This window comes from Psittacula echo (assembly GCF_963264785.1).
Source record: "Psittacula echo genome assembly, chromosome: 7".
Taxonomy (NCBI): domain Eukaryota; kingdom Metazoa; phylum Chordata; class Aves; order Psittaciformes; family Psittacidae; genus Psittacula; species Psittacula echo.
This window is the reverse complement of record NC_137740.1, coordinates 22,801,585-22,820,081: the sequence shown is the minus strand read 5'-3', so window position 1 is coordinate 22,820,081 and position 18,497 is coordinate 22,801,585. Positions and strand designations below refer to the sequence as shown.

The window sequence follows — 18,497 nt, the reverse complement described above, 5'->3', positions numbered from 1 at the left end:
ATGACAGCTTAAGTGATACAGAATAGTTCTGCACTGCTGGGTGAATTCTGTGACAAGTTTTGCAGAAAGTAGAGCACACGGGTATCCTGTGTTTCATGCTGCAGCGTGGCAGCAGTGTGTGGATGTGCTGTCATGTGTTAAAGTGGAAGCAGCTGGCTGTGCGTTTCAGAAGTTGAAGGAACTACGTGTTCTTGTGGAACATTAATACTGAAAAATGTAATATCTGTAGTAGAAGAGAACCAACAATTGTTCCTGCCAAACTGTTAGCATTTCTTTTAAAATTTAACGTGAACTTTGTAAAGATCTATTACGGCATTGCTGTACGTTTGCTGCATTCCAGTGGGCAGGTAAACAACACTTGATTTAAAGTTATCATGCTACCAGGATTTTAAAATGCTGGACTGGGAGTAGTTGGTTTCAACATATAAAGTGGGAGAGTCAGTGAATTTTACTGTGTTTTTTCTGAGTTCCCTTTTTTTAAGGTAAATGTTGAAGCAAGCTTGTTATTCTATGTCCTTTTCTGTGGGATATCACTTAACAGCTTTTGTTTGGTTTTAGAGCATTCAACAGTGAAAGGAAAACCTAGTGAGAAAAACAAAGAGAAAAAAGCAACCAGACCAGTGCGGAAAGTACAAAAACTGACACGGTTGTCAAGTCCAGAGTCCAAACAAGGTGACTAGCTCTACTGCAGAGGGAAGGCTGTCACTTATCCTTCAGAGTTGAGTTGTCTCAAGAAATAAAGAGAAATTAAAGCATGTTACTTTACAAGTCTTCTCAAATATGTGACAGTGCTGTTGTGGTGTGTTTTGTAGACTATATGCTGTATTGGGGATGTGTGTGTTTTTGTTACTGGTTGGTTAGCTGTATGTGCTATTTTTTGTTTGTTTTAATTTTCTGCCTTTCCACTTGCTGTGTGCACTTTATGGAAACTGCTAAAGAGTGTGTGTTTCTTGAAGTGTGGGGGTGGATATCCTTAGACATCAGTCAGGCTAACACAGACAAAAAGTAGCAATGGCTCTGTTCGGATCCTTCTTCTGTGTTGCTTGTGTCAAAACTGATTAGTGCCTTCTCAACTAATGTTGAGAAGAGGAATGGCGATTATATTGAAATCAGTGCCAGTGGGATTTACTAAGTTGACCTCCTCTGCAGAGGAGTAAAAGCTGTTCATTTGCATGTTTGCTGAGTGGAGAAGCAGAGAACAGATGTCCTTCTGGCTTTTCTCTGGCTGTTGCTCTTCTGTGTCCTTTGTCAAGTTGTTGCTGTCCTGCACCCTCAGTTCTGGCTTGACCCATTCCTGGCTTTTTAAGTTAGTGAAACTTATAAAAACCTGTTCCTTGACAAGGCTTACAGATTTTGATATTTATAAAGGAATGCTTATTTCTTTAACCAATTAAGATTTTTTTCCACTGTTATCTGATATTTCCACTGTCTATCAAGTAAAATTAAAATATTAGGAGAAGATGATGTGAGATTACTATAAGGCACTTCTCTACAGTAGAAAATTGAGTTAACTATATGTGGAATTCTGTCAGCACTTCTTCGTTTTCCAGTAATGTTAATCTTTGATTGTGTGTAGCAAAAGAATTATGAAGACTTCCACATCTGCTTTGCATTTGGTTTTATTTTTCATGCAAAGTAAGTGGTTATGACTGCAATCCCATTACAGAGCAATTTTTTTTCTTTGAATACATGTGGTATTAGGTGTCTCTTGCACCTCTAAAGATTTTATTTCTCCTTACATACAGTGACTCATAATTGGTAAATACTTTGTTGAAAAACAAAAAAAGAAATACTTTAAAAAATCATTACAAAGATTTTTTTGAGTGAATGTGCTTCTGCAAGGTGTAAATCATGAAGCTGCATGTGACTATTTTGTGATAATGAATCATAGAATCGTAGAACCATAGAATAGTTAGGGTTGGAAAGGACCTTAAGATCATCTAGTTCCAACCCCCCTGCCATGGGCGGGGACACCTCACACTAAACCGTGTCACCCAAGGCTCTGTCTAACCTGGCCTTGAACACCGCCAGGGATGGAGCAATCACAGCTTCCCTGGGCAGCCCATTCCAGTGCCTCACCACCCCCACAATAAAGCACTTCTTCCTTATATCCAATCTAAACTTCCCCTGTTTAAGTTTGAACCCGTTGCCCCTTGTCCTATCTGTACAGTTGCTAATGAATAGTCCCTCCCCATCATCCTTGTAGGCCCCCTTCAGATACTGGAAGGCTGCTATGAGGTCTCCACACAGCCTTCTCTTTTCCAGGCTGAACAGCCCCAACTTTCTCAGCCTATCACTTTAAGTGATAATATGGATTTGCTCCTTCCTGTGCTGATCAGTTCGTACTTAAGGAACGAAACTATCTTAACTTAACATATTTGTGACAGTTCCAAGTGATGGAGGAGCACAAAGATTGCTGCAAGTTTCAGTGGCAATGATTATTCTCCGTAATGGATTAAATGTGAGGAGAATGATGTTCTGAAATCCCTAGAAGATAACAAGCATAACTAAGTGGTATATCTATGATGGTCTGTCTTCCTCCAGTCACAGCAATAAGAAAATGCTTTACATAGCCAAGGCTATAAATAGCCAGAGCTCATGTTCTGCTCTGTTAGTGTGTTTTAGTTCAAACAGCTGACTTGAAATGGAAGATGAGACTACCTTTTTAAAAGCACACAGCAGTAATGGAGAACAGTGAGTTCCGCAAGAGAACCCCTCTGACTGATACATCTGTTTCAAAGAGGCTTGTAGTGACACGTTTCAAGTGCCAGATTTATAGAATACTTGGGTAATGTACAATGCAAGCAAAGAATACTGTTAGTAAATGGAAGAATGGCGGGCTATAGGCTTCTGACTGAGCAAGTTTCCTCCTGGTTTAAAATAACAAAAGGAAAAGAAGGGGGGGGGGTGTAAATTAAGAACTGGCATTACTGAAACACTGGATTTCACTTGAAGTTGCTTTGGATTTTATCTTCAAATCCTCTTGGGCCCAGACAACAATCTCTTTTACTTTGGATGTGTTGTTTTCATGCTGCAGTGTCTGGGTTTGTTTAGTCAGTGCTGTCAGAGATAGAACCTGAAACTGAATGGTTAGAAAGCAACTGCAGGTTGTGTATTGAACTTAGGTACTTTTCTAGCAATAAGATACTGCTAAATTGTCTGAAGTAGGTTATTAATGGTTTTATTTTTTTATATGATGCTTTTCTCCAGAGCTCTTTAAGGTCATTATTAAAAAAATAAAAAAAAAATCAACAATATTGGAAGTTAGTGGGATGAAAGTGAGCTGAATAACAGCATTTGATCAAACCAATATTAGGTAAATAAGCCATCATACCCAGGTTTTTGTCATCTAATTATATGTGGGATGATAATACTAATAACATTTTGATTTGGCTTCTGTCACTTGCAAAGTAGTCTGCTTTTAAATTAAGTAGCAACTAATAGCATTTATTTTAAATATTCTCAGTCATGGTACGGAAATCCCAGCTAGAGAACAGTGTTAGCATTGGCTTAGAACAACTGCTCTCTATTTTTTCTAACCTCTCCCAAGACACATATTGCAACATTTATCTAAAAATTTCTGAAGGTTGTTTTTTTCCCTTAGAATAACAACTAACATTCTTTTTGTATGAAAGTGAATTGTTCTTTATCTCCCACCTTTATTGTTGTTCTTTTTCTGTTCCTTTTATTTATTGTTCTTATTTTCAGTATTTCAGTGAAGGTGAACAGCTTCTTCTCAGACATCTACAGATATTTCCCCTCACCCCAGTAACATTTGCTTATATGGTTTAGACCTGTGTAACCCCTTTTTTTTTTTTTTCTTTTCCTTTTTTTCTTTTTTAAATAAATTTTTGTAGGGCATTAATGTGCTACAGCGGGGTTTGGATTTTTTACATTGTGTTATGCATAGGCATGAGGCACTGGTAGTTGTGAGCTTTTGAGTGTCTTTGTGGTACATTAATGTTATGACATAACTGCAGTCCTACCACTTACACAGAACTAAATGGTATAGAAATAATCTGTGGTTGCAGTAAATATTGTTTGATATGTTGGAAAATCCATCTGATGCTTGACTTTTATTTATTACTTACTGTGCAGGTGGAAACTATGTAATAAATGCATCCTCCTGGCGGGAGGGACAAAAGCTAGTAAAAAAGATACTGGGTCCAGCTCCCAGAATAGAACAGGACAGAAGAGCTATATCTAGTGACAGAACAGGACGAGAGAGAGCTGCCAAGACTGGTAAGTTGTACTTTTATCGCTGGACACTTTTAAAAAAAAAATAATAATTTTTTTTTTACTACTTTATTTCATAAGACTGTGTGGTTGCAGAATAAATCAGACTTCTGAGATAGAATGAAATCAGGTTCTTATTTTAATAACTCCTATTTTTAACCTGGGATTTGCGGGAGGGATTTTGCTTATGTCCACAGTTGTGGTGCATAACCTCTCTTTCTGGGTGGATTACAAACTTGGTGTCATGGGAAGCGTAGCCTGTGAATATGACTTGAGGTATGGTACCTGCTGCAAAGGCACTCAGGAAAAGATGGGAGATAAGTTTGCAACCAAAAAAACAGTTCACTTGCAGTCTGTCTTTACCTCTTGAAGCTAGTGGAGAAAGGAATGGCTAGCAATGGTCCACAGGCCCAATGAATTTTCCATATAATATGAATTTTCCATGTACATAATATGTAAGCTAGAGTTGAACATCCCTGTTCTACAGGAATTGGGGTTCTTCCAAATACTATCCTATCATCTTTGTGCATCATAAATCTTCACTGACTCCTCCACCAACCCTTTTTAGAATTTATCCAGACTCTCAGCGCAAGTAAGGAATGGTGGTAGCTGCTGTGCTTCTTACTGCCTGTGAGGTGGTGAGGCTGGTTAAGACTGTAAAGGGTGTGAGCTCAGTCAAAGCAAAGGCTGCTATATTCAGATTATGACACTGAAAGAAGCAAAAGCACATTTACAGTGAGATTTGCACTCCTCCCTCATCCCCACTTTTGCAGCTGTTGCAATGTTCTCATGTATTTTCCTAAATTTTATGTTTACCTGAAATATGTGACTAGTCTTATTCTTTAGCAGGCTGTATTGGAAGGACAGGTTCAGATTCTAGACTGGATGTTACCTGTAAAACCTCTTCAAGAAGTTTTGAAAGGTCAAGAAGTAAAGTACGTTCTGAGAATAATCTGAAGAAACTGGAAGCTGCTCTTCCAGATGATAAGCAAGAAGATCATGCCTCTGTAAATAAGGACTTCCTGCCCATAGAGATACGTGGAATTCTCGATGATTTGCAGCTGGATTCCATGAGTACAAAGCAGGAGAAAGATGGGGAAAAGCAGAATCAGAAATCTCTTTTGCCCACTCAAAATTCCAGGAGTCACAGTCCAACCAAAAGGAAACCGGACAAGATAGCTGCTAGTGAGGAGCCTCAAGTGATCTCTAAGAAACGTCACTATGATACAGATGAGGTTCGTCAGTACATCATCAGACAACAAGAGGAGAGGAAAAAAAAGCAGAATGAAGAGAAGAAGGCACAGAAAGAGGCAACAGAACAGAAGAACAAAAGGCTCCAAGAGCTTTACAGAAAGCAGAAGGAGGCTTTTACTAAAGTGAAGAATGTGCCTCCTCCTGAGCCTTCAGCAGCCAAACGGTTACAGGAAACCTATTCTAAATTATTGCTGGAACGTACAATTTTAGAAGAGCCACCTCAGCTGCCTACAGTGCAGGAAACACAGGTAATAGCTGATTCACTAACTTGTATTGCAGTTGTTTGCAGGAATAGGAGGTCATATGTTTAGAAAGGTCATGACTTGGTCTGGTTGTGAGTTAAGAAAAAGGATACAAAGAAAAGTATAGATTTTGTTTAAATATAGTGGTTTTGATCTGGAGCCTCCTTGCTAGTGGCTGCTTTTTGTCACAGCGAGGCCTATAAGGCCTGTTACAAATAGAAGCAGAATTATGGATAATAACTAAAAGCAGCTATAAAGGTTGTCTATTAAGAAAACTTAAGTCCAACCCTGAATTAGAGAGCTTTGAGGTTGCTTTCAGTCAGTGGACAAAGTTCAGCAGTGAGTTAAATTTGCTAATCAAAAACTGAACATGAAAAAAGATTAATATATGGTAAAAGACTAATATCAGTTTGTGTTTGGCTGAACTAGTTAAGTATGTAAGCAAAGCTTTTTGCTTTTTTTCCCAGTACATTCTGCTGAGACAAAAACATAAACATCCTGTGTTTGTAAGTCTTTGTGTGGTAGGAAAGATGGGATACTACACTGAGAAATGTAAGCCTTTTCAATTTTAATGAGACGAGCTTCTAAACTCTTACAGATTTTGGAAATTCATTTTTCTGGTTGTCTTCATTTCTAGCCCAGACCTGGTTATCAGCCATCTGGGGAATCTGACAAAGAAAACAAAGCTCAAGAGCGTCCTCCTAGTGCATCTTCAAGTAGTGACATGTCGCTTTCGGAACCGCAGCAGCCACTGCTGAGGTGAGCCACTGTGGGCCTTTTCTCTTTCTCTCTTTTTAACTACTACAGTACTTAAATGTGGGCTTTTCATTTCAGAACCGATTTGATGGAGCCTCCATGGATACAGCCAGACAGGTTGAGCCCAAGAGTCCAGCTCTCTCACCCATCAGTGCTCATGGGTTCAAGTGGAGGCCCTTGTTCCCAACACCGGAGTCTGGAGCAGATGGATATTTTGTCAAAGGAGTGTGATGCAATGTTGGCAGGCAGGGGGAGTCATGCTGCACCCGTGGGATCGCTGACCTTGATGCCTCAGCCGCACCTGAATTCACCTGTAGCGCAGCAAAACCTCTTAGTGAAAACTACTGCTAACCAATATAAGAGCAAATTAGATCGGATTGAAGCTTTGAAAGCTACAGCTGCTTCGCTTTCTAGCAGGATTGAAAGTGAAGCCAAAAAATTGGCTGGGGCTGGCATCAATTATAGTACCATGTGGAACTCAGACCATGAATTCATGCAAGAAAAGAAGGATGATGGGTGGTGGGTAAAGGCTGTGAGTCCTCCTGTGAGAGAGGAAAATGAAGATGCTATTTCAGCCAGAATTCAAAAAATGTTGGGTACCTGTATGTCCCATACAGCCTTTGATGACAGCCTTCCTGGTGCAGGCAACCTTAGTGAATTTAAAAAGCTCCCTGACTCTATTAGGCCTCATGCTGATGTAGTCAGCCTTGGAATGAGGTCCCCTGCTGCTAACAGACATGAAGGGATACCAGGACATTTATGTAAGAGACAGACAGACTCCCTGGGGCATGAAAACCAGGCTTACACTCTGAACAAAGCTGTAATTCCTCATGAGTCCAGCATCGAGTCCATCAGCGAAGGGCCTCTCCCAAGTGACGGAAGCCTCTCTGAAGAGGAAGTAGGGCAGCACAAACAGTTGCCACTGAAAATGCTGGAGACATTAAAGGAGAAGGATTTCTGCATTCGGGAGAGAAATGCATTTGAGCCCATAAAGGAGTTTCAGAAAGCAGCCGAGAAGTATTTGCCACTTTTCACTCAGACAAGTGATACACACAGCAAGGGGCCATGGGAGGAACTGGCAAAGGGAAGTCCTCACAGTGTCATCAACATCTTTGCAAAAAGTTATCAACTTCATGGAAAAGGTAAAAATGGAAAAACTTCTCAAAGCTCTTGTGAATTTCTGTTTTCCTAGTTTTACTATTTCATACACTTTATACTTCACAGGTAAGGAATGTGCTTCTTAGATGTCTCAAACATGAATCTGTGCCAGGCTTTCTCACTTTACTTTTGAATGATCAGTTACTTCCCCTTCCCTTCTTTTGCTGCCTTGTCTATGGAAAAAAAGAAAAAAAACCCCGTGCTTTTGGGCTGGAATAATATTAGTTTTATATTAGATTGCTGTGTGTTTCTAGGTCAGTAGCTAATTCATATATACTGGGTTACATTTATTAAGTATGCCCATAGTTACAGAATTGTGAATGTAAAGTTAATTGTATCCAGAATTGCATGCTGAATCTAAATTGCCCAGAATGCATTTGGAAATGGTCTCTCCACTATTACGAACAGACCCTCTGGTTTGGAGTGTACATCCTCCTATTATGTATGCAGTGCAGATCATCTGTAATAAGATGCCATTCCTGTTACAGTTGAAGCAGAAAGATGAAATGCATGCTTTATGCAGCACTTACTTTATGGTGTAAACATAAGTGCCGTAAACTTGCTATGCAAGAACATAGCTTTACTATGCTGTTGGAAACACACAGCTTCAGCGGGTGAATGATGTGGTCTTTCCTTTTGCATCTTTCCTCATATGAGTTATTTGATAATGCCTCAAAGTAGTGCAACAATTAAAACTTCGGTAACAATACTGGATCTTGAGAAAATAAGGGACAGTCTCTTGTTTAAATGAGCCCTTTCAAGTGTTAATGTCTTAGGGCATGCTTTGCAAGTGTCCCATGCAGAACACTTAATTTGAATTTAATTTTTTGCACAAATTCGTTCTTCATTTTACGAGTAGTTTCTCTTGCCTTGAGTTCCTAAGTTTGAGGAGTGTTTTCTAAGAACTTGCTTTTTATCTTCGGTTGGGTTTTTTTTTCCTTGATTCTTTTTTGCTTCATTTTATTTCCCTTAAATATGATTGCATTTAAATTTTCAGCATGTGGCTCTACTCAAGCACTGTGTTCTTCAAAAATGTTTTAGCTGGAGTGTGTTAATGGAGTATTCAATTCATAATTTACAAAAAGAGGACAAATGCTTGTTATGTTGCATTTAAACTGCCACGGGACAGCTGCACCATTTTTCTCCTGATGTTTTTGTGTTTGAAAAGAAGTCTTTGTAACTCATGGTTGGGAGCATTATAATTCCTGTAGCTTTCATACCTGCTTGATGCACATTTTCATTTTGTGTCATTTTTGTTTTTTCCTTTCTTTGTCCACACTTTAGTGTTTGATGAAAGGTTGAATGGAGGGTCTGCCCTTCTGCACCCTTTACTCCCTGCCATGAGCCCTCCAGACAGCATGGTTTCTTATGAAGATGACTTTGTCTCATCACAGGGAAGTGGCACTTTAACAGACAAAAAGATTGCACGTGACTTCAGGTAGCTGCATGTTAAACTTCTTGTTAAAATCAAAATGCAGAATTCAACAGGGAATAGTTACTGCAATATTTGTTTCACAATATGCTGTATATCTTTTCTGTTATGCTGTATTGTAATACTAGTCAAAGTGATGAGGTACAACTTTAGGACTTTTGCAGTTAATATAACAACCAGCATGGTTAAGACAAAAAAATTAGTCGAATATTCCTGTTCTCTGTCTATTTTTTGTTGTTCTTTAGTCTGGCCAGGTAGCTTTAGGCAAGGTTTTTACCCTTTGTAGTCAGATGAAAATTAGTTCTCCATATTGTGTGGCAGCTCAATTGGTTAGTCCTTGTAATTTGGGGAAAAAAAAAAAAAGGAAAAAACATTTTAAAATTATAAAATACCTTCAGTACTTCAAAAAATTTTTAAAAGCCTATAATTACTTTCAGTAAGGGTTTGGTAATGCTTAGTAATGGATAGGTAAATCATCTGTAAGAACTTTCAAAACCTTTCATTCAGGCTAAAATTTGAAGACTGCAAATCCTAGGCTCTCCATGTTACTACTGACTTCATGTCATGGTCCTGAATTTCCTAAGACACGCTTTTTTTTTTTTTTTTTTTGATTGAGATATATTTACATCTTCTGGGCACCTCAGAGAAGGCCACATGTACTGTTATACTAGTAATACTTTACTGCAGAAGAAAGAAAGGTAAAAGGCATTTTGCACCCTGAAAACAGCTGCAAAAAAGGTTTCTTTCTGATTGAACTTCTTAATAGGTCTTCTCTTGGTATTATTTGTTATTTAATTCATTGCAATCTTTTTTGCAAATTCTTTCTAATCCTTTATTGAAAATCACTCCTATTTCTGTCAGTTGATGATACTTGTGTCGTGGTTTAAGCCCAGGCCGTAAATCAGAACTACGCAGTCTACTTCCCCCCCCACCTTTCTTCCCTCCGCTCCTGGAGGGATGGGGAGGAGAATCAAAAGAATACAACTCCCACGGGTTGAGATAAGAACAGTTTAATAACTAAGGTATAACACAAATCACTACTGCTACCACCAATAATAATAATGATAAAGGAAATAACAAGGAAGAGAATACAACCGCTCACCAACAGGTACCTCACCCCCACCCCGCAGTGATCCAGCCCTTCCAGGCACTCTCAATTCTACATCCTGGGCATGACGTGCTATGGTATGGAATACCTCTTTGGCTAGTTTGGGTCAGGTGTCCTGTCTCTGCTTCCTCCCGGCTTCTCCTCCTCCCTGGCAGAGCATGAGACTCTCAAAGTCCTTGGTCAGTCTAAACATCTGTGTTATCAGCTCTGTTCCCAGGCCGAAAGTCAAAAACACAGTGCTGCAACAGCTACTAAGAAGAAGAAAAAATGACTGCTACTGCTGAACCCAGGACAACTTGTATGCCCAGAGATTATTTAAAATGCAGTCTTAGTTGGAGTCATTCTTAAGTTCAGATCTGTAGTCAAATAGTTCTGAAGAGTTTTTAACATTGGAGAGGATGGTTGTTACCCATCTTTTACTGTTTTGTATTATTGGAAGCATGTTTCAATATGTTCAGTATCATGTCAAACTCTACTAGTGCTTCAGCTGTCATAGTTTTTAGTCTTAAAATCAATGCTTTTCAAGTTGGACTAATTAGTCTAGTTTTAACCATCTGTCTCTAATGAAAGTGTAGTGGATTTCTTGTGCACAGTGCAGTGTGGGAGCTGGAAATCTGTAGTTAATCACTGTCAATGTGCTCCTTTTTAGTGTTGCTGGCAGCAGTAATTCAAGCATTCAGGAAGAAGTTGTGAGTAGGAAGTCTCCCCATGAACCTCAATCTGCAGAGCTTGCTTCTCAGCATTCATCTGGACCACGGTCTGCAGCATCTTCTCGCTCATCTGCTTCCTCTAAAAAGAGAGGGAAAAAGGAACGTAAGTGCAATACTTGACTGTAGCTTACCCAAAGAAAGCTAGGCTTTATTCAGATTATCAGCATCAAAGAGTCAAATGTGTATTTTCTTTATTTAAACCAATAGTGTGCCTAACTGAAAGCTGAGTGACAGTTTTCTTGGTAGTGGACACAATACACAGAAGAGTACTTAATCTCTTGTAGGAAGCAGCCGAATTTACATTTCTTGGTTGTTGGAATTATAAACTTCTAACTCAGAGGTTTCTTTAATTGTGGAAAGAAGTTCTTAATTACCTGTTTTGGGGCTCTTGATGGTGAGAGATTCATACTTAGAATTTCAAACATAAACTTTTGGCCATGATGTTTCTTCTTAGGGTTGGACTCTTTCAATGGAAGTTCTCACCACTTAAATGTGGAAGAAGATAAAGTGCTATCTGAATTAGAGAGGGCATCCCAACTGAAAAAGAAATCCTTATCAAGTAGCAGAATTTCTAGTAAAGATCATGAACAGAACCCAGATACAGACAGTACGCTGGAAAACTTGTCTGGACACTCCCTGATGAGGTAACATGAACTTTATAAGACTATATGCAAATATAACTAAACTCATGGTGTTATGACAAGTTATCAGAAATGGCAGTGTCTTTGGATGTGCAAAGGGAAAGTAACAGAAATGATCAAATGTTAGTAAAATGGGACTGCAGAAAATATTTTGTAGTTTGTTTTCCCGCCCCGCTCCATGCCCTCTGTATTTTAAATATCAAAGCTTAAAGTAGATGGCTGTAGTAAGAGAAAATACAAAACAGTGATTCCTCCCCAGATGGTTCCTCTATTTTTGTGTAGATAACTGGCCAATATAATTGTCCTGTCAGGTTCAGTACCTTAAGCATTGAAATACAATATTTTATTTTTTTTTCACTTCTATAAATGTTCTGTAGGAAGTGTGGGGTGGGAGGAAATAGCGTGTGCAGTCATCTTGCTCTTTTCAGTAGAATCCACAGACATTTTCGGCTAGACTTGTATTCAGCTAATACTCATAAGCCTATCCAGCTACGTGAGTTGATGCTTTCTGAGAGGTGAACTGATCCTTGAAAAAGAGTATAGAAAAAAAGGAAAAAAAACCCTAATTTTCTGTTGCATCCTCTGTATGTCTAGCTATTAATGCAGTTTTTCTGCTAATTGTGCCATGAAGATGGTTATGGAATATTCGATTTAGTGTCCATTGCAGTTTTTTCTAAAAAGCAACAAATAATACCAATGGTCTCTCACTCTATATGAGTACAGTGCGGTTCAGAGATATTGACTTATACTGGTGACTTTCACTGATATCCAGTATTGGGTATGAAAGGAAATTGGAATAGTAAATTTAAGAAGTGTCTGGATGGTTTTCTGTATGTTTAAAAAACTTGATGTCTTTGTGTTTAAGCGTAGTAGTTTACTAATTGTTTGTCAAGTTTTGGCCTTCAAGTGTTTCGTTGCATTTTGTTGAGAGAGTTGGATCCAGGGCAGTGATTTACCACATTCAGTTGCATCCATGTGCCAATAGTAATCTGTTCACTTTCTAAAAATTCTGTTCATTCCGTTATCAAAATATGGCCCTAATTTTCCGTAAGTAAACCAAAATTCTTCACTCAAACTCTCAAAACAGATACATAAATGCACATGCAGGTGAGTGCATCCAGACTTTGTCATGGCAGGTTCCTGACAAGGAGGCATTGAAACTGCTTGCCTGGCCATGTAGAACATGGTAGATACCACGCTTTGGTTTTTGGTTTTGGTTGGGTTTTTTTTTCCCTTTGGTGTGTGCTATCTAGGTTTAATACTTGGAGGAAAAGTAGAGTGCTCTAGAAACCTAACCTTAATCTGGGATATAGGTGCAAAACCTATCTCATGAGGCCATTTCCTAAAGGCACGCTGGGCCTTTATAGTGCAAACTATAAAAGACTGCCTTTTATGTGGATCTTTTCGGTGTGTGTAAGTGGAAGAACTAGGTTATTTCCTTATTGTCCTATCAAATGGCTGGATTTAGGAGAATATTGACTTCTTTCTTTTTTCGTTTCACTGTCAGTTTCTCAGACAAGGGAAGATCCCAGAAGACACCAACTTCTTCCCCATCTCCAGGTTCCCAAAAAGTGTTGCAGTTTGATTCTATAAGCAATACAGCAGAAAGAGTCAAGTCACCTGCTGGCTTTACTGGAAGTACAGTGTCAGGGCTGAAGCATAATTCAGCCTCCCCTGATTTGAGTCTGGGAGCTAGTAGGTCTGTAGCAGGAGCAGCCTCAGCAAGCGGTGAGTTGTTTTGTTAAAACCACAGTAATCCCAAAGCGGTTATATTTTTTCTGTATTTTTGGTGTGGGGCACTAAAGTCTAAGGAAGTTGACCAGTAAGTCTTATCCTGCAGGATGTATGCGCTTCTCCCCTGCTGGTCTTCAGCATCGTTTATCAGTAGAATTGAACTACCTTAGTGCTATTGAGGAGTCTGTACGACAGCTGTCAGATGTGGAACGAGTACGAGGCATATCACTTGCCCAGCAGGAGAGTGTTTCCTTGGCTCAGATTCTAAAGGTAATGGAAAAATACTTCCTTGTCTTAACCTTCTTTTCTTTTTTATTTTGCAAGAAAATTAATTAAATCAGGATGAGTTATGCTTTTGTTGGCGATGCAGAGAAATCGTAATAGTCATGATAGAGTGTCTGTGCCAGTGTCCATTTTTTAGGATTAATGTCTGTTCTTTTTCTTATTATAAGTTGACACCAAGGAACTGATGACTCGAACATGTGTTATTGATATACCATTAGCTGGAATCACTGCTTTAGTTGTGTCCTTCAGTAAAATAAAAACTTGATTGTTTATAGAGTTTGATTATCGGGTCCCAATGCCATGCAGTGTAGTTGTTCAGGCTGGATCTTAGCCTGTCTGTCTTAGTCTAGTCTTAGCCCATGAAAAGGATACTTTTGGTTGAAATTTCCTTATGTTGATAGGATTGCTTGTTCTTGTTTGTTGACTTAATTGGTCTCCTAAATCCTCTTTCTTTCTACACTGTGGTGGAAAAGTACAGGGAATGTGCATTGTCTACTGCTCGCTTGAAAAGGGAGAAGGACAATTGGTAGCCTAGAAATTTTACTTTAGCAGAAGAGACACCACCAGTAGAGAAGATCTAGATCTTTCAGAGGTCATTGCAGCCAGAGGCTGAGGCAAAAAAGTGTTTACATTTAACTTGCATGATTAAAAACTTGTTTTCCTGATTTGTAGGCACAGCAGCAGCGCCATGAACGGGACCTAGCTCTTTTAAAAATCAAGGCTGAACAAGAAGCTTTAGAAAGTCAGAGACAACTGGATGAGGCAAGGCAGAAGGCAGCTCAGGTAATGCTGCCCTTCAAAAAATGTGAAGTGTGTAAGAGGCAAAATGCTGTAAGTAAATCTGTGCCTACGAGTATTTTTAACTTGAAGCTGTGAACATATGAAGGTGCTGAAGGGGTTTAATATAGCTGAAAAACTCTTAGGAGCCGATTTCAAACCTTTTTCCACCAGATTGTAAGAAATGAAAGTATAGTTGTTATAGCCAGAAAACTTTGAAGAGCTGAACTGGTTGTATTTTCTGCATAGGTCCATGCAGAGTCGCTACAGCATCTTGTCCAGGCACGTCAGGAGGCTGTACTGGAGACCCCATGCAAGGCTTCAACCAAGCAGGCAGAAACTGCGCTTCTCACTACAGATGCAGCTCACCAGATCCGTGAGGTGAGGTCCTGAGTGAAAGGAAAAAACTGTTCTAATCTCAGTATTATTTTGAATGCTTTTTTGCCTCCAGGATATTTTCTGTTCAGTGTTATTCTTCACCTTCATAATGTAACAAATGATAGGACTTCAAAGGATCTTTTCTGGCATGATTACTAAAGAGTTAGTCAGCAGCCTTAAATCCCTGTTCGCTATTCTTAAGATCTTCCGGTCAGCAAACTCTTAAGAAGATTGTTCTTCCAGGATAGATTGAGGATAGTGAACACATCTTTAATTTGTAAGAGTTGTGCTCCATCAGGGATTGATCATGTATCTGTTTCATATGCAAATTAAATCAGAAAAGTAGGGAAAATACAGTTTGCTTACTTTTGAAGGTAGAAGTGAGAGGGGAATCAAAAAAGATAGGATCTTCACTCTTGGTAGTTTGAAGTTTTCTTTTTTTGGGTCTCTGTTCTTGTGTGGCATCTGGACTATTTATTAGCTTTCAGGTTTTTTATATCATTTTATCAGTTTTTATACTACTTGCTCCAAAATTGTAGCAGCTGCTTCACACGTAGGTACAAAACACAGTAACAAAAAAATGCTTTTGCTGCTTCATAGTTCAGCAGTAGCAGTGCCTGCAAGTTAGGGTCATGGGATGGAATGCAGAAGGCTGATGAATGTGAACATAATGTGTTTCTTTACAGCTTATGCACATGTTAGTGTTCAGGAAGGCTGTTTTTATGATGCATAATGGGACTCTAGAATAACAGTGATGTACTTGTTCTGGTGTTTGCCAAATATGTGACATTTAAATAATTTTTTAATAAGAATGGGTTAGGTTAAAGGAACAGAAAAGATCAGGCATCTTGGATACACGTAGTGGTTGTTAATAGAAGGCAGTGAAGTCTTGGATAAAGACAAAGAAACATTTGTAGCTTACAGAGCTGAAGTGGGTAGAAACCAGTTAAGAAACAAGGCAGAAGGAACAGAGCTTTTATTTGGTGTAGGGTTTTAATCTCTTGGTTTGCTTTAAATTCAGGCTCTGAGAGTAAAAGGTGCTAGTGCAGAGGTTGATGAGGATGACCTGGTCAGTGATGATGGGCTAGCAGAGTAGCTTTTCCATCCATGTTTACAAGTGACTCCAGAGGCTCAGTTGAACAACCATTTATTTTAACTGGAATGCAGCAGTGGAAATGGCTGTTACCAATATGCTGGGAATATTTTGGGACGTATGCTGTAATTTCTTATGTAAAAGGGAATAGAGTTAATTTTCTGCATTGCTTTCAATTAGAAGTTTACGTTATGCATAAGAATATAGCATGCTGCTATACAGTTCTGTTTGCTTAGAGTTGATTGTCATATTAATGAAGACTAAGACAGTGGATGATGTATACAGACAATCCAATTAAAAACATTCACTGTTTCTATAAAATTTATATACATTAATTGAAGAATTAAGGAAGAAACTCAGTATCTTTATTAAAAATCATTGGAATACAGCTTATACCTACCTTCAAAATGAACCAGACATGGCTGCTCTGCAAGAGGCAGACCTTTGAACAGTAAGAAAAATATTTAATTCTAAAGCTTCTGAAAATTAGTGTTATCTACTGTGATTTCTGAAGAAGCTCTTATTTCTAGTCCAGTACACAGTGACTGTCATACATTAAAAACAGATTTATGGCAATCTGTTTATTTAATGCTGCTAATTTTAAACCTGGCAGTGTGCATGGTATGGGAATTTAAACCTGTTGCTTCCTTTGGAGTGAAAAGAATATTTTTTTGCTTATTGAGCAAACTACACTTTCAAATGAAAACATTGTTTCTGGTGTTTGTGGGGGTGGTGGTTAGAGGTTGTTTAGGGGGGGTGTTTGTGGTAGGTGTTATTTGCTTTGGTTTTTGTTGCAATTATAGGAAATCTGGAATGTTTTATTATGTGGGGATCATTTGACTGATCAGAGTTTGGTTAAGAAGATTAGAATGATATGATAAGTAGTCTCTTGCTCATCTGTAGCTTCATATTAATAATGCCACTCTGCATAAATTAAAGAATATGTATTTACAGAACAGTATGTACCTTCCATATCCAAAATTGACACGTGTATAATTACAAACCATCTTAAACCCACATATTATGTATTTGTTCAATAAATGAATAAGATTGTCGGTGAGGAAGACTTTCCTTGCTCAGAAAGATTTTGGTGTTGATAAGCTTATTGTATTCCTTGGATTATTTTTTTTTTTGATTGTACTCAGATGACTGAGTTAGCACGAACGGATACTGTCAGCACTCCAGCTGCTCCAGTCACCACCTTGTTTGACCACCAGCGGCAGCATCATTCAGAGTTCATGAAACAACTGAGAGCCCGAGCTGATACAAACAGGTTTTGCCTAATGTTTCACATCTTGGGAAGGGGGAAGTAAAATTTGTTAGGTTCTACTTCACCTATTCTTGAAGAGAGTTTTAAGATGTCATAATGAGTGAGCATTGAATAAGAATTCAGATTCCATCTTTATGCCCTTTAATAGTGTATGACAAAGGTGACATTAACTAGTTCTGTGAACCTTGATATAAAAAGTGTAGAAAAAGAAGTCCTAAATGTTTTGTGGGATGATTTAACTAGTCTAAGCTTTAAATGATCTCTTCAGAAATTTTAGCTGTTACTACTTCCAGTAAACTGTATTTCTCTTTGGTTTAAGATAACATAGATTTATGCCAAACACTTTGCTTTCTTAGGAAATGTGAGTCTGGTGCCATATCACAAGGTAAAGAGGGGACAGGTGACTCGAAACAGACATACTCGCCAATGTTTGATAGTTATTCAGAGTCCTCAAGATCAAAGGTTCATGATCAGAGGTAAGAAGGGCTTAGATTACACAGGGGTGGTTTTGTTATAAATAAGAACTAAAGCACAAAGGAATATAAAGGTATTTCCTTCAATATCTTTTTATAAAAAGAGACGTGGTTGCATTAAACCTTCAACAGGTAAACCTGTCTCATATTCTGGAGCTTGAAGGTTTATATGCCTACCAGAGTTTGTTTTGTCTTTAATTAAAACAATCCTACTACACTGTAGCCCACAGTGTGTTAATGTCTTCAGTTTTGAATTTGCTGTATTTGTTCTAATTGGATGCTTTTCTCTTTTGTAACTTAAGAATAATTGAGTTTCACTTTCTCATTCAGCTAATTTAGCAGAAGTCTAGCAAGCAGGTGAAGGGAAATGGTTATTCCACTCTGTTCGACTCTTGTGAGACTGTATCTGGAATATAGTGTCCAGTTTTGGGCTTCTTGGTAAAGAGAAGATATTTGCATACACACACAAGTCAAGTGGTGAACCACCAAGGGGAGGCTGAAGTGCATGATGTAAAAGACAGGACAAAGGAACTGAGCTAACTTAACCTAGAAAAGAGAAGGTTAAGGGGGCAGGAATCTAGTTGCAGTGTCTTAAAACACGGATTGTTAAGTAACATAAGGTTAGACTCTTTTTAGAGATGCAAAATGAGATGACAAAAGGCAATGGTGACATTACAGAAAGGGGAAAGTCACTGAGGAAAAAAACACTGTGAAAGTGGTCAAACAGTAGACTTGGGGGTGTAGGGAGATTGTGGGATCCTCTGTTCTTGCAGGTGTTCAGAACTTGCACATGGCCTTGACTTTGGCTAGATGAAATACGTTCAGAAATTTCTGAGCTGAGATGATTCCAATTTCTGTGCTGTGGCCTACTTCCATACTTCTTTGTGTCACACTTATAACCTAAAAGTCCCTTCAAGTCTCTGTTTATATGAGTCTTTTTCCCTCTTCTA

General features: G+C 38.6%; 1 protein-coding gene across 9 annotated transcripts in view; it reads left to right on the top strand.

Annotated features, from left to right (window-relative positions):
- Positions 1-18,497, top strand: part of CEP350 (centrosomal protein 350) — a 75,870-nt gene that overhangs the window by 20,146 nt on the left and 37,227 nt on the right. For 4 of the 9 annotated variants that reach the window (XR_013957375.1, XM_080622869.1, XM_080622864.1 and 1 more), the window contains 14 exons: positions 559-672; positions 4,099-4,242; positions 5,083-5,738; positions 6,370-6,491; positions 6,567-7,630; positions 8,931-9,084; positions 10,836-10,999; positions 11,351-11,540; positions 13,045-13,265; positions 13,378-13,541; positions 14,229-14,387; positions 14,583-14,714; positions 16,950-17,077; positions 17,431-17,550. Coding sequence is in view for 8 of the 9 variants with exons in the window: in XM_080622869.1 (XP_080478995.1) it covers positions 559-672; positions 4,099-4,242; positions 5,083-5,738; positions 6,370-6,491; positions 6,567-7,630; positions 8,931-9,084; positions 10,836-10,999; positions 11,351-11,540; positions 13,045-13,265; positions 13,378-13,541; positions 14,229-14,387; positions 14,583-14,714; positions 16,950-17,077; positions 17,431-17,550 (3,532 nt within the window). In the remaining variant the exon portion in view is untranslated. The remainder of the gene's footprint in view (positions 1-558; positions 673-4,098; positions 4,243-5,082; positions 5,739-6,369; positions 6,492-6,566; positions 7,631-8,930; positions 9,085-10,835; positions 11,000-11,350; positions 11,541-13,044; positions 13,266-13,377; positions 13,542-14,228; positions 14,388-14,582; positions 14,715-16,949; positions 17,078-17,430; positions 17,551-18,497) is intronic. The other 5 variants (XM_080622870.1, XM_080622866.1, XM_080622867.1 and 2 more) reach the window with 4 other exon arrangements.